This window comes from Echinops telfairi, unplaced genomic scaffold (genome assembly GCF_000313985.2).
Source record: "Echinops telfairi isolate 266 unplaced genomic scaffold, ASM31398v2 ScPeMD7_23;HRSCAF=83, whole genome shotgun sequence".
In the NCBI taxonomy this organism is placed as follows: domain Eukaryota; kingdom Metazoa; phylum Chordata; class Mammalia; order Afrosoricida; family Tenrecidae; genus Echinops; species Echinops telfairi.
The window spans coordinates 12632218-12648608 of record NW_022103920.1 but is presented as its reverse complement, the minus strand read 5'-3'; the positions used below and the strand labels follow the sequence as shown (position 1 = coordinate 12648608).

Below are 16391 nucleotides of genomic sequence, written 5' to 3'. Positions count from 1 at the left end.
ACTGTCTCCTCCCTGGAGAAGCCCTGGAGGTGTCACAGGGCAACCGCGTTGGGCTGCTAAGTGCAAGGTCGGCGATTCGAAACCACCAGCTGACCCCCAGGAGAAAGATGAGGCTTTTTACCCCTAAGGAGGCACAGTCTCAGAAACACACACGTTAGGGTCTGCCCTGTCCTACAGGGTGGCTGTGAGTCGGAACCAATTCTGTGGCAGTGAGTTTGGGTTTTCTGGTTTAATCTTTACTCAAAGACCCACAGCGGTACAGTGGTTAGGTGCTCACTTGCTGACCAAGAGGGTAGCAGCAGTTCAAAGTCACCAGGTGCTCCCTGGGAGAAAGCTATGTGACAGTGGGCTTCCATTAAAAAAAACAACAAAAAAAAACATGCAGGACACCCTGTGTGGCAGGTTCTACTCTTCCTACAGAGATGCTAGGAGTCAAAAGCAATTCCCGTTTACAGCAAATGGGAATCATTATGGGAACAGATGTGAGGTCTCCTATCACCACTGTGTGACATTTTATAGTATAAATTGAGAGCACGACTACAGAGGTGTTATCACATCTATGTTGTCCCTGTGTGCTGACAGGGCAGGAGAGCCCAGCCCCTGGGCTTGTCATGGCTGCAATCTTTCCGGAAGGAGACTGCCAGCACTTTCTCCTGCAGGTCACTGGGAGGGTTCGAGCTGCCAGGTCGACAACGGCTCTGACTTAGTTGACTGGTGTGCACCAGAATGCTGGTTTGGGGAGAGGGCCATCCACGGACCCACTAGTCACTTTGAAGTCAGTATCCAAACCTGCGGCAGTGTTTCTTAAATACAAGGGCATCATGGGAGCTGCTTCCTCGAAGCTCCCCAGCACCACTAAGTTCTGGCAGCACGGCATCTCAGGTCTGTAGTATGTAATGCAAGCCACAACATGCTGCCCCTTTCTAGTGGCTCAGGGTCAAGGGAGACCTGGCTGGCTGCTTGATCCCATACCACCTAGAAGCACTAACCCAGAGTCAATCATCCCTCATCCTACCAAGTGGCCAGGGAAGCAGTGCCTGAGGCCAATGTTGCCACAGCTGAGGGGAGTGTGCAGTCTGTTGAGAGGAAACACGAGAAGCTTTAGATGCAGTAGCTGGAAGGGCTGCCTCACTGACATTTCAGGGGGAGGGGGGCTCAGCTTCCCTCTCCAGGATCCTCCTCCATGAAAATAACCTGCTGTCAAACTGCTGTCCAAACCAGCACAAGCAGGGACAGACATGGAATAGCCCTCTAAGGAAAGGAGAAATTGACGAGATATCATCAGCAGAGCCCTCCCAATAACGAGCAGCCCCAGCCCAGGCAGCTTCTGGGCTGGAGGATTCTACCACACACCCAGAGAAGAGCTCACACCGGTTCTGCTGAACCTATTCCAAAACACAGAACTGCATCTCGGGTCTGTAGTATGGAACAGAAGCGGATGGAATCCTCCCAAACATATTCCAGGATGCCAGCGTAACCCTGCTACCAGCTGGGCACAGATAATACCAAAAAAGAAAAGTACGGTTTTCACGGTAGCAGAAATATTCTTAGATGGTTACTAGGGGTAGAAGTTGAGGGACAGTAAATAACAAAAAAGAAAAGAGAATTATAGATAATTACCTCTCATAAATTTAGATGTAAAGAAATCCCAACAAAACTGTAGCCAATAGGATTCAACATCAAAAAATAATACATCATACCAGCTATTCAAGGATGGTTCTATATTGGAAAAACAATCAAGGTAATTCAAAGGAAAAGAATCACCTGATTACATCCATTATGTAGAAACAGTATTAGACAAAACCCGACTGCCATTTCTCATAAAAAGCGCTCAACAAAGCAAGAACAGAAGGGACATGCCTCAACCCAATGAAGGTCATCTACACCAAACCAAGGACCCGCATCTCCCTCAAGAGGCAGAGAGAACGCATCCCCCTTGGTAACGGGAGCCAGACACGGATCCCCTTAACAGCCAACCTTACTCTGTACTGTGTCGGACTTCTCTGCCAGAGCATGAGACAACAAATAAGAAATCAAAGACATCCAAACTGACAAATAGAAAGCTTCTATTTACAGATTCCATACACAGAAAACCCCACAGACTTGGCAAAAAACAAAAACACGTTGGAACTAATTAAAAGTTTTGGTGACATGGGAGGGTGCAAGATCAATGTTCAAAAATCAATCAGATTTCTGTATACTACAGATAAGAGGTCTGACAAAGAAATCAAGAAACAATAACCAGTTATAAACACCCTAAACAAGATAAAATGGTTAGGAATAAACTTTAACTAGAGGCATAAAAGAACTTATACAAAAACAGCTACAAAACACTAGCAAGAAACCAAGACTCATCCTGATCCAAATTCCCACTATAGCATATAATGAAACGGAAAAATTAATCACTACGTTTATATGGCAAGGAAAGAGACACAGGAGAAGCAAAGCTCTACTGCAGGAAAGAAGTACGAGTTCTCACACTTCTGTCTCAGAACCTACTTATACCGACCCAGCGGTAGAAACAGCCTGGTACTGGCCCTTGTGTTCTATCCCAAACAGCAGTCTCCATCGTTTATAGCTAGTTCTAATATTCATCGCAATGGCCACACAGAATTCACACACACACACAAAATGTTTAGGATTATAGGGTTTATTGAGGAAGCTAACAGGTTGAAATGCAGGTGAGAGATGCTCAGGGTCCAGGGTCCAATCAGGACATGTGACCAAGTTCTTTCAAAGATGTTAATAAGTGCCTGAGATAGTTAGTTTACTGTGCCAGCACAAGTGGGATTAATTGAAGGGCAGAGCGATAAATGGCTCAGTGAGCCTCGCCTTTCTTGTCTCTCACTCTTTGATCATCGGACCAGTGTGCGGCTGCCTTGCTTGTCCTGTGCCTCAATTTACAGGCTACACTACCTGTAGGACACCTAGCCTGTGGACTGTGTCACTGTAAGTAGAGGTCCCTTTAAGACCACACGATTGAAATTTACATCTCTGGAGCTGAGGACTGATGGTTGGTGACCTGACTAACAGTTGGTGACCTGCTGGCTGTTTGGCCAGATCTCTCTCTACAGAGGACTACTAGACGGCTCTCAAAACTTAAAGGACTGCCAGTGTCTCACAACTCTCTCACGGGAGTGAGTTGCACTGAGCTATATGAACTGCTTTATAAATTAACTGTTCATTTCTTGTATTATATATCTATCTATCTGTTTATAATTTAACAGTTCATTTCTTGTGTTATATATATATATATATATATATATATAAAAAATTATCAGCAATCTGGTTTTATCTAGAGAACCCTAACACAGTGCCCAAAGGGCATGCCACTGCACTGTAAGTCTCAAACCGGAACAAGCAGCTCAAGCACCGTGGGTGAGTGAACACAACTACCCAAATTAAGTGTCCAGAGGCCCCCCACCCCAGTAAGTCACAACCCAAAAGCACTGAGCTCCACTTCCGTGGGTCAGCAAGTTCAGTTCCCTCAATTAGTGCACAAAGACCCCTCAATCCACAAGCCAGCCTCCTGCCCAAAAGCATTCGGCTTGCTCACTTGCTCCGTGGGCTGGGAAGTCCACCACTGTCTCGTGCTCTGGCTCCTGGCTGTGCTGCTGCTCCTCCTCTGATGTCGCAGCCATCTTCTGGGTCAAGGGCGATCACTGCACAGGGACGCTCGACTCCAGAGAAGAGCTCTACTCCTGGCTCCCCATGCTCGTGAGTGCCTCCCTCCTGCTCCTCAGAGGGCTCATTCATACCCCGCAGAATGTGGGTCGAAGGAGTCCTGTTAACAGGGACTCACAGGCGAGTACTGTCAGTGACTTCCCCAACCTCTTATCCAGACCCAGGAAAGAAAGGTCATGTGGCAGGCGTTGCAGTGACTTTGGCTAGAAGAAGAGCCACACTCAGTAATCCCCTGCTCCTGCTCGCCGCAACACACAGAGACCGAAGGAAGGAAATCGAGAACCAAGGCGTAAACCGTCTACCAATGGACAGCTGATCTTTGGCGAGCGGTCAAGGTTCATTCAATAGGGATGAAATCGTCTCTTCAGTAAACGCTGCTGGCAGAGCTGGATGAGATTTGAAGAAAATATGAAATAAGAACCACACTTCCCACCATAACCAAAACAAACTCAAAATGGATCAAAGGTCACTGATAAGCCTAGAATTTAAAAATGTATGGAATGTGAAAACACAGGGCCCTGTTTATGGAAGAAATATATATGGAACACATTGAAAAGTCAGTAACATCAGCACGTACGCTGACCGAGACTTCTAAGCATGACATACTGACGCCACCCAGGCTTCGCCGAGCGAAAAGCAGAAGCGGTAGCCGGGGAAATGTCCGGCAAGGGCACGTCTGACGGTCTCATCTCCAAGTTTACAGAAAACTGCAACACCTCAACAACAAATAGGCAATCTTACTGAAAACTGGGCAAAAAAAACATAAATAGACTGTATCAAAGACCTTCAAATGGCTAACCAACACAGGAAGAGATCACAATCAAAGCCATTAGGGAGAAGTCAAGAGTCCAATAACATACAATGATCAAAAAACAAAAACCGAAAACAACAAATGCTGAAGAGACTGTGGAGAGGTTGAAATTCTCATTCCCTGCTGGCAGGAATACAAAATGGGAGCACTACAGAAAACGGTGCAGCGTTTCCTTAAACAGTTAGAAAAACCATCCCACCCAGCAATCCCACTCTCAGGTATAGACCCTAGAGAAGTAAGAGCTGGGGTACAAAGAACCACCTGCACACTCCTGTTTACCGCAGCATTAGTCACAGTTAAAAAGGTGCAGGCAACCTCTGTGTCCGTCAGCAGACACATGCACAATGGAAAAGCACGCAATGACAAGGCATATGATGAATCCATGGGATGTCTCACAGCATGGACGGCTATGGGAGATAGTATCCTGAGTGAAATAAATCAATCACAAATGGATGTTCTATGAGACCACTATTGTAAAAATCCAAGAATAGGTTTACACAGAGAGATGTTCCTTGATGGTTAGCTGGCATGGGTAGGCGAGAGGACAGTGCGCAGTGTTCATTAGGAAGAGCAAGGCAGTACCGCTACGGGGAACAACAGCACAATGTGACCAAGAAGACACTGGAGGCACACAAGGGCCACTACGGCAAATGCTCTATCAAAACAATCGTGCAGCAACACCACGGTAAGCAACAGATACACAGGTAAGTATGCATGTTAGGTAGGTCTCATGGGGGCACACACCCATGTATATACATAGGCATGTCTGTGGGTATTTCTACATACATATCTGTAAATGTTGCAGGCATACACATACATATACTGGGACCTGAAGGCTAAGGCTCACAGCCTCCAGCAACAACTAAGACAACTGGCAACACATGGGTCAGGAAGATGATGTTCTACATCCTAGTCTGGTACCTAGCATCTGGGGTCTTAAAACTAATGAACAGCCATCCTAGAAGGAACTCCCGGTCTCTTCCTGCTTGCAGCAAACAATGACAAATGAAGCCTCAAAGAAGCCATTAGGTCAAAGGGCTAACTGAGCCACAGTCTCCTCTAGCCTGAGACCAGAAGAGCGAGATGGTACGCATACCAGGGCAACACAACAGAAGGTCCCAGTTTGAATGAGTAAAATTGTACAACAAAATTCTAATTAAAAAAAGGAGGGGGGGGAGCAGATTTACTGATCTGAGACTGGAGGAGCCCTCTAAACTATTTATTGCCCCAGCCTTCTATCTTAAACTCCCAAGCCTACCTCTCAAACAAATAATAGACGGACACTGAACAAAAGGACAGCATTTGCCCAAAAGCAAAGCTGGGAAGGCAGGAAATCAAACAGGGAGGAAACAGAGAATACTGCTGCACTGCAGGGACCGCAACGAACGCTACAGAGCCATCTGGAACGAGGTCTTTAGGAATTACTTGCTGGAAAATGAATTTACTCTATCAACTTTCACTTAACACACAATAAAATGCTCAAAAGCATATACATATAACTCTTAGGAGAGCATTACATGATATGCTTCTAATTATCTGCATTTCTGTATCTGTCTAGTTGCATTTTTCTTCTTTGAGTCTCCTCTGCACTTGGGCTACAAATAAAACTATTATTTTAAATAATTAATAATAATAATAATAGCCCACTGCTATGAAGTGGATCCCCAAACAAAGACCCTGTAGCTTTTTCTTTTCTGAGTGACTGCCCTTCCCACTCGCTCCAACACCAAACTCCGGGCCACGGAGTCAAGGCTGACTCCTAGGGGCCCGATGCGGGTCTGTGTCTGAAACTGTAACTGACTGCTTATGGGAGAAGAAAGACAGCCCAGTCTTTCTCCCAAGGAGTTGCTGGGAGTCTCGAACTGCAGACCCCCATGGGAATCAAAGCCCAAGGCATAACCATAACACACCACCAGGGCTCCTTTCCACTAACCCCCAAATATAATGAGGCTTCAGTTCTACTATCAGTCATTTGTTGGTCATGTGTTTCCGGTGCCCTTGTCTCAGTTTTGAGGTCAAGTATGTGTCCATTTTTGTTGGTTTCTCAAACATGACAACATTCCCAAGCATGAAGAATGACATGGCAGGGCAGTGCGCCTGGCTGGAAGGAGAGGACAAGAGAGCTAGTCCAGGGCTCCCCGACACAGCCTCATCACCAGTCACCAAGCCCCTCCCCATCTTTCCCTGCCACTCCCACCTGACCACGTAGCAGCTGTATGTCCCCACCCCCAGCCTTCAATCCATCCACCATCTTCCAAGAACCCGTTTTAACCTTCCATCAGGGCCCTATGCTGCCACAAGCAGCTACGAGCAACTTTTTCATTATTGTTTTTTCTTGGCAGTAGGGCCAATCAATGTGGTTTGCAGGTTTTTTTTTTCATTAAAAATGAAAATAGCCTTATTTAGTAGTGTGGCGGGAAATACATAATCTTACTATTTAGACTTGTGTGCTGAATATAAGACTACCAGTGTGAAGATCAACACATTTTTCAGCCACAAAAATGTTATCAGCATCGGGGTATATGTGAAAAGTAGCAAATACCACAACTTTCTGATCTTGCAGCCTAGAAGTAACTGGAGCTGCTTGGGCCCTGTAGGGTACGATTAATAAACTCCATTTCCCAGCCTCCCCACCCACTGGACTCCACCACGAACCCTGTGTGTGAACGAGGCTAGTTTGAGCATTGGCACACACATCCTCTACCCAACCCTCTTTTCTTCGTAGGCTGGGATCCAGGCTGTCCCACCGAGCCTGCAGCTCAACCTCTAGACCCTCCCGCTCTCAGTTACAAGTTCCACTCCTCTTGTACAGTCTACTCTATTTACATATCCACTCACTTACTCCAAACAATTCCATTCCGTGAGCAGGAGTTCTACAGCAAACCCACCACTGATCTCCATTCACGGGGATCCTAAAGGACAGACTGCTGCTGCCCAATAGGATTTCTCAGGTTGTCATCTTCAGGGAAGCAGACTGCCACCTCTCTCTCCCTCCAGACTTTTTAGTTCACAGCTGTGCGCTGAACCACTGCGCCACCAGGGCTCTTTAAAGGGCCCTGAACGAGCACTTATCTAAAAGCCTACATTAACGAGGCTTGTTCCTAAACGGTTGGGCCTAAGATCCCCATCATGAAAAACCACTGCCCTGCTGACTACGGGAGCCCGCAGGATGAGTGCTTCAGCCATCGTCCACCCTAACTTGATTCAGAGAATGGCTGTGGATTTTTTTTTTTTAAGTCGAGAGGGTGGTGACTAGAGAAGCTGATCCCTTTAAATTCAACAGTGCAGACATCTCGGGCTTTTTGGACTTGCCGGGCAAATTATCCATTACAGCACATACGGCGTTGGAACAGTGGCCGCAGCCAAGTTCCAGGCGGGAAGAAGGTGGGGCTCTCGGCACTGCACCTCCCTGCGAATCCTGCAGCACCAGTCCAACCCGGAGCAGAGCTTGTTTGCTTCGACTTCTCCCGACAGTGCTATGGCTAAACGAGCCTTAAAGAGCTATTTAGAAATAACAAGGAAGACCAGATTCTGGGAGAAAAACACGGAAGAACATATAGATGAATCTGTCTCCCTAAATTGGCTGTTCAGTTGGGGTTGTGCTATTTCCTGCTCAAATTGGTTTCCTGCAATTTGTTAAGGCTGCCAAATGCTTAGTGAGCTCAGTGATGTACTTATGGCAAACTGGCAAATCTTTCTTATTTTTCACAATGATGAGAATTTTACAGAGAAATCTGCACAGTGGGGATAATAATAAAAGTGAGCTCATTTGTCTTTTCTGCGCCCCCCCTCACCCCCACCCAGGTTCATTTTCATCTGGTTGCTGGCAGCTTACCAAACCAAGGACTAACCCCCTGATATTGCTGCCTGTCTGGTTTTCCATACTGACCGGGGACAGCATGTCCTCAGTGCGAGGAAGGAGCCCCATGAGAAGCCTGGCTTCCCCGGGACGCAGCCAAACTGAGAAGATCTGGCTGGAAAGGAGAAACATCGATACCCTAGACTGATTTCTTCTTACACCAAAGATCCAAGGTGTTCATGAACAGCTGAGTTTCTGGCCGCATGCACAATGCTATCTCTGTGTGTCCGTCTTGGAGAAAGAAAGGAAAGAAGTGAACAAAACCCCACTCCAGTATAAAGCCATGCAACAGTGAGGGGGACGCAGCCAGGGCTCCGGGCGGGAAGGACATGGTTAAGTTCCTTAGAGCACATTCATTTATTAAAGCGGCATTACAATCCGCTGGGTGTCATTCAGGATATTATTTTGCCTGAACAGCTCTACATGCAAATACTTATTGCAACGAGTCATTGATCTGGTTCAAGGTTTGGGGGGGAGGGGGTTTCAGCAAAGTCTTCAGAAAAAGTCACTTTCTTACAGTATAAATTATATTCTCAATGATATGATAGATATCTAGATATCTAGATAGATAGGTAGGTAGGTAGGTAGGTAGGTAGGTAGGTAGGTAGGTAGGTAGGTACGTAGGTAGGTAGGTAGGTAGGTAGATAGATAGATGACAAAACTTAGCTCCCATGCACAGAAACCCCAGGGCTCGCTCTCAGCCCATCAAACCCCAGCGCTGCCCTCTATTCACACATCTGAATCGCCTAAGGCGCCAAGGAGTAAGAGTCCTCTGAGAAAGAAAGCATTTCAATAAATATTAAACATTCAGCTCACATTTAATACATAATTTACTTGACTGAAAAATGTGGAGAAAAGGCTGGTGACATGTTTATCAATACTGCTCCGAAGGCTTGAAAAATTAGTTCATAGCACATCTAAATTATAAATCCCAATCTATGACCGCATGCTTACCCAAACCTCCACATGAGAACCACTCAAGAAGAGAGCACAACTGTGAGGTCTTCTACTTTTGAAAACAGAGGTTGTTAACATCTGAGAGGAGTGCGGTGTGCCCTGGCTGACTGGCCCAGGCAGTCTCTCTCGCGGCATTCGAAGCCGGTGGACAAAGGGGTGTCAGGATGCGCGTGCAGCGTGGCTGTCCTGGGCTCGGCCGAGTGGGACTGGGAGAGAACCCACCTATGCTGGGACACCCCCACCCATCCCCCCGCAGAGCCTCAAGGAGTTTTTTCACAGCATGCACCTGGAGAAACAAATGGTCTGAGGGGGCTTCAAAACGTGCACAGAAAACTTCCATTTTCTTTTCCTGGCATTTTCCGACAAACTTGTGAAAGGCCCTCGTCTCTGTCTGTAGGACACACGGGGTTCCAGAGATGAGGGGCTCAGCGTCTTTGGCACAGCCCAAAGGCACAGGTAGAGAAGCTGAGGTGAAGTGGGTGGATCCCAGAGGGCTGTTCCGGAACTTTCCAGTTACCAGGAATCCTGGGAGAGGAGAGCTGCTGAAAGGGCTGGGAACAAGATTCACCAACACGCCAACAACACACAGAGCCATCCAGCTCCCCAACCTCCGCCATGAGATCGCTAAAACCACTGGTAGCCTGCCCGGAGCGGTTCAGACCAGGACTATCCAAGATGTATGCGAGCATCGAGGGAAATGTTCCAGAAGCATGCTGCCCGGCCTGGTGGCCGCTTACCACATGTCACCATTTAAGGGACTGAATTTTCTATCGTATTGGAACTTCATTGATTTTACTTTAAATAGCCACATGGCTAGTGGCTTCTGCGCTGGAGAGCCTGGTCCTGGCCTGATGGCATCCCACAAAGCAGTACCCGAGGCGCTAGCAGTGCCCTTGGCTGGGCCTGGTCCAGAGACTCCGACTGTCGTGTCAAACCTGAAAACGGGAAGGAAGGTGTCCGCAGCTTGGAACAAAACACTGCCCTCAGGTCAATTCTGACGCAGAGCAAACGTGCAGGACAGAGCAGGGCGAGCCCCCGAGTTTCAGGTCTGTCAGCTTTACTAAGCCTGCAGCCTCACCTTTCTCCCACGGTGCGGCTGGTGAGTTTGAACCGCAGCTGAGTGCTGACCACAGCCCACGCCGGGAATGCTGCCCGGAGAGCCCCTGTCCCACCACCTCTCCCTCAGGAGCATGTGTAAGAACCCAGTCCGAGAGGCTCCTGGCTTCTCTCCTCCCACCTCACTAGTAAGAGAGGGGCAACAAGAGACAACGCTGGAAGAGCCAGCATCTCTTCGCGCACAGGCTCGAGGCAGCCACCCCGGCAGGCAGCTCCTGAAGCAGGTGAAGCAGGTGTCCCTTGCAGCCTCCGTCTCCTGCCATGTACAACAGGTTACAAAAACGTGTCTTCTTCTGAGGGCCATCAGGATTAAATGGCAGACAACCCACAACAAATGTGGCAGAGGACACAGGGCAAAATACACGCCGTGTAAGAGCCGACAGTCACTGTCGCATGACCCGCATTATCATCCTATTGCTTAATACAGGGGGCAGACACCCACACCAAACCAATCCCATGTTGGAACAAACCCTCATTTTCATTTTTAAAAATCTACCCATCAAAGCCAAATGATGTATCTCACTTCAAATTACTCTGGGTTTCTTATACCCTGTTTCTGCCTCTTACAGTCTTGTAGCATTTTTATGCACACGACATGCACTTTATATGTGGGAGGGTTTAGGGGTGAGCAAACTGAAAGCCCTCCTCTCCCCCTTAAGTTTTCTATGTATGCTATGCATCTTGTATCCACGTGTTATTTTCATGGGTGCATTATAGGAGGAAAGTTACACTCCGGAGTTTTGTCTACCAGAAAATTCTGAATGCTGTGAAAGGTATTTTTCCCCCTGATACGTGTGCCCTCCTCCAAAATACCTAATCTAATGACCGGCACAAAACAGACATTTCATAATTGTTACTTGAGTTACATTTATACATTATATTCCAATGCTCAAGGTTAGCTACTTTGAAAATGGGTAATGGGGTCTAATGGTAAGCTGCTCGACACTGGGACCCGAGCACTGGCCTCAGCGGCGGCGGAGATTCAGCTGTGAATAAGCAGAGCAAGTCCCAGGAGCTCATCCTCCAGGGACCAGGTAGCAGAATGGTGGAAGGCAGAGCATTAGGACATGGAGCTGCAAAGGTGGAGAGGGACCCATCAAGTGGAGCCTTGGTCACCAAAGGAAGCAGTTCAGATGGCATTCCATCGGACATGCCATGGAGAGCCACCACTGAGATGTGATATGAAAGGACTTGAGGGTGCAGGAGTGGGCGCAGATAGTCCGTTAAGAGCCTTCTGCGGTAGCGAAGACCTGGACTGGAGCTGTGGCAGCAGAGATGGACCCAAAAGGAACCAATGTGGCACCTTTTAGCGATGGACTTGACAAAGCCACTTGTGGAAGCGGTGAGGGGAGGAGAAAACAAGGATGGAGACCAGGTGTGGGGTTTGCCTAGTCGAGGCAGTTCCTGGGAAAAATAAGTAGGAACAAGCAGGTGTGGGGATCCCCCCCCCCCAATGTTTTGGGCATGATAGGGCTGAGATCTCTACGTGGAGTTCATGGAGGCCATTGTCTATCAGAATCTGGAGTTTCAGGATGAGGTCAAGGCTGGAGGTTCAACTTGATGGAGTCAGAGGCCCATAGCTAATTAGTGAGACGCCATGCAAATGGATGAGATCACTTCCTGAGGAACATCAGCAAGGCAGACTGGATTTGAAGCAAGGAAAAAAAGGAGGGAGAGGGGGCAGATGCCTAAAAAGTGTTTCTGAGAAGGAGGTACCGGTGACTGTTCTTGCAGTGCTTGGTGACATCGGGCCAGGACTGATGCCTGTTGACAGCGAGCCTGTGTACAGCCGAATGAAGGGCTGCCCTTCCCATCTACTGTCTACTAGCCACGAACCGTTCTGGACTCTCCACGAAACCAGAAGATATAATGGAACAAAGCTGCTCTCTACTCAACTCATGATGACTGCTAAGCCATTAGTAAGAGGTCACGGCTCCCCCAGAGAAGGGCACTGGGCAGAGTCTCGTTGTTTGCAATGTTTCTCAGGGACTGTGGCCAGCTTTCCCACCCGATACTGCCTTCTAATAAATTGACAAGAAGCTTTATTAGTCCCAGATTAATCCTACAAATTATTTTCCCCGTGCTCTTTCACGAGTGAGAATAAGCTCCGTGCTTGGCAGAGCAGATGCTCAATCGATATTTGGTGAAGGGATGGATGGATGGATGGATGGATGGATGGATGGATGGATGGGTGGATGGATGGATGGGACAGGGAAAGGGAAGGGTGCTTGCTCTCTTAGCTCTTAACCAGCAGTATCTACAGATGAAACTGGCCTTTTCTCTGGAAGTTTCATTTAGCCCCAGATTTTTGTCAATAAGGGGGGGAAAAAATCTTGTCTTGGTTTAGAGGAAATCAATTAGAAAATAAAATCACTGGAGATATTTCACAATTCGGAAGTCGTCGATCAATATTTTCTAAGTTCAAAGGGGTTTTTGTAGTCAATACTTGCTCCTGCAGGTACAACATGCCTATAAGCAATCCCCTGCACACAGGCAGATAGGATGCATGCGCCCCCGCAGCCCGCTGGAGGATTCAAGAACCAGAAAAGCAATTCTCAAGAGACCACTGGCAAGCATTGTTATTATGTGCGGTGGGGGTGGTGCCAACTGGTCCTGCCCATTTGTGCCCATTGTTGCAACCATTGTGTCCGTCCATCTCCGGGAGGGTCCTCTTTCTTTTCCAGTGCAGAGCATTTTACCAGCAGCCCGGCAGTGAGTTCAAATAGGAAACCCTAGGAAAACCCCAACATCCCAAGCAGAATGTGACAAACGAGGGGGCTTTTACGGCGGAACATTTCCTGCTAGCGCCCCCCACCCCCACCCCAAGCCTGAGCCTGTGACTTACCTGAGGCACCATAACCATCAGGGTGGCGCGGAGACTTGGAGCCGCCGCCTGAGGATTCCTTCATTCGATCAATCACGTTCTCCGAAAGCTGAAAGAGCAACATCAGAAGGAAATCAATGACCAGGAGCAGGAAAAAATAGAAACCTGTCGATAGCACCCAAGTAACTTCGTCACCATGCCAGGGTACACTACGGTGGCCGAGAGAAATGACACGGAACCCACTAGGCACAAAGCTAACCTCAAACTCACTGCCAGCAGGAGATTCAGACAACAGCGGCGGTAGGGGACAGGGTAGCATTTCCCCTGAGAGTTTCGGAGGCTGTTCCAGAAAGCCCCGTCTGTCTCCCTTGGAGAGGCCGCTGGTTCTGAACTGCCGACTTTGTGGATGATAGCCCAGCGTGCAACCACTACACCAGGGCTCCCTAAAAAGCTAGGAGCAAGTCAAAATTGCGACGCACCCCTCAAAGTCGGCCTGCACTTCCTCTGGTGTACTGTTAAGTGCTCCCCGAGTCAGATCCACAAGTCAGGAACCAGGCCTCTGCTCCTCCCAGAAGCCAACTGCCCTGCCTTTCTCCCGCAGAGCAGCTGGTGGGTTTGAGGCAAGAGCCCCTAGGACTACATAAATGAACCCTACAGAAGAGCGCTGAGCAGGGCAAGGACGTGAGCGGCTCTCCAAGCGCTACAGGGAGAGCAGATGGGCAGGGGCGGCGCACAGGGGCAGCCGGAGGCCTGAAGGAGAAAAACACTTTCAAGCCAATTGTGGGAGGGTAACAGCAAACCCCCTCCCTGCCCTTGAGTCTGTTCCAGCTCACAGCCCCCCTGAAGACAGGGGGGAGCTGCCCTGTGGGTCTCCGAGACAGGGACGCTTACGGGGGTACAATGTCCCGTCTTTTCCCCAGGAAGCTGCTGCTGGGCCACATCCATTTGGGAGCCTCTGCTGTAAGCGTCCAGTCACTAGTCTGCACCAGCCAGCACATAGCTCATCACTTCCACTGCTTAGGAATGCTTAACCGTCTAATATGGGGGAACACGCATATTTCCCCTCAGCTCGCGGCAGAGTGTGTGGGCGAGAACACAGGAGAGGGCACTCAGGTGAGTACAGAGGCGTCCTTGTCCCTTTGAAGCTTGCTTCGTAGGAGTCCACAGAACGGCTCCCAGCGTGTTGGACACGTGATGGGAATGGCATGGCGGCAGTGCTCCGTTCGTTCGGCTGTTCACAGGCTCGCTGCGTCCATGCGTCCACACTGGCCCGACGGCAGCTCGCACAGCAGCATCCGACAGTCACCAGCAGCTCCTTCCCAGAAACACTGTCTGGAATTCATCACGGGAGTGGAAAGTCATTTTTCTCCCGAGATGTGGCTGGCGGTCTCAAACTGCAGACCTTGGAGGCCTGGGAGGACATCCAATTATCTATCAGCAGCACCAAAATCGGTAATCCCCAATCTCCTCCAACCCGATGCAATAAAATAAAAATACAGCACTTGCTCTCAAGGAGATAAATGGGCCTTATTAATACTTACAATATTTAGCTATTTCAATTGGTATATATAACCTAAATACAGCTTATGTAATTTATACAAAACATGCTGTTGCGTGCCATCAAGTTGGCTTGACCCTGTGTGTGGGAGCAGAACTCTCCCCTGTGGAGTGGCTGGTAGATTCAAACCACCAACCTCATGGTTAGCAGCCAATCCCTTAATCACTGGCACTAGGATTCCTTATGGATAATAGGCTGTTCAATACAGTATGTTATAATCTAAATGCTATCCCATTACATACGCAAGGTCTGGTGGTGTAGTGGTTATGCGTTGGGCTGCTAACGGCAAGGTCAGCAGTTCGAGACCACCAGCCACTCCCCAGAGGAAGATGGGGCTTTCAGCTTCTATAAAGTCTAGGAAAATCACAGGGGCAGTTCTACCCTGTGTGTCCTTTAGGGTCACTATGAGTCAACATGGGGTTTACTATGATGATTTCATACATAAGGAACCCTGGTAATGTAGTAGGCTGCTAAGCAGAAGATCAGAAGTTTGAGACCACCAGCTGCTGTTCAGGACAAAGATGATGGGCCTAAAGATTTACAGTCTCCAAAACCCACAGGGGCAGCTCGACCCAGTCTTACAGGGTCTCGAAGAGATGGAATCAACTCGATGGCAGTGAGTCTGGTTTGTTTAGTTTGATTATACATGTATATACTGTTATAGACCCGATGTGATTATGTGGCATAGGCTATAGACTATGTATCCCTGCCATTTATAAGTATGAAGCTAATTTATGCTGTTTATATATAATTATTTTAATTTTATTCTAAATTCCAGGCCAAACTAAAAGGGCAACTACACTGCAAATACAGTCTAATAAATCAAAAAGCGAGTGCTCGCTAAAGCTCCTTCTTAGCTATCAATCTTCATCTGGCAGGGCAGAGCCACCCTTTCTTCTAAATACCACTGCATCCACTTCCCGTCAGAATTCACACTGCCATTGTGTACAGTACCAGGGAGAATCAAAAAGTTCCTGGGGAAAATGGAATTCAAGGAGAAATGGAACTTTCCCACAAACTTTTTTAAGCCCCTGTGCGTTCAAAGTGATACCACAAATAGTCCCCAAGCTCCCCCAAGCACTCTCAAAGGCATCACTAGTCCCTGAGCCAGCGAGCGAGCAGAGCAAACGGCTGCCTCGGAGTCGATCCAACCAAGGCAGACCTGCCTGCTTCTGTGGGTTTCCAAGAGCAACTCTTCACAGGAGTGGAAAGCTTCCTCTCTCCGGAGGAGCAGCTGGGGGTTGAACTGCTGACCTTGCTATTAGCAGCCCAACAAGCACAGGCTGTGCCAACAAGCACTCGAGAGGAGAGAGCAGCGCAGGGCACCTGCCTTACTCTTCCCACCCAAAGTTAACCCAGACACACCATCCACCAATCCAGACCCGGAATGTTCTCAGAGGAGGAGCCTGGGGAGATGGACAAGGCTTCTACTTCTGGGGAAACAGCAGGGGGGGTCCTTTTAAAATCGCCCTCTTTAGGTACCAGGTAAAACAGAAACCACCCAGACACACACACCCAGAGACACACACACACACACACACCACCCCCACCCACCCTTCCAGACGGTTTGATCAGGGTGATT

The 16391-nt window shown here is 48.4% G+C and overlaps 1 protein-coding gene across 1 annotated transcript in view; it reads right to left on the bottom strand.

Moving 5' to 3' along the window:
• The window catches only part of CHCHD3 (coiled-coil-helix-coiled-coil-helix domain containing 3), a 287909-nt gene extending 273713 nt beyond the window's left edge, over window positions 1-14196 (bottom strand). The window contains exons 1-2 of the mRNA XM_045288924.1: window positions 14143-14196; window positions 13273-13360 (exon numbers count right to left, since the gene is read on the bottom strand). Coding sequence (XP_045144859.1) covers window positions 13273-13360; window positions 14143-14196 — 142 coding nt within the window. The remainder of the gene's footprint in view (window positions 1-13272; window positions 13361-14142) is intronic.
• Between the last annotated feature and the right edge of the window lie 2195 nt (window positions 14197-16391).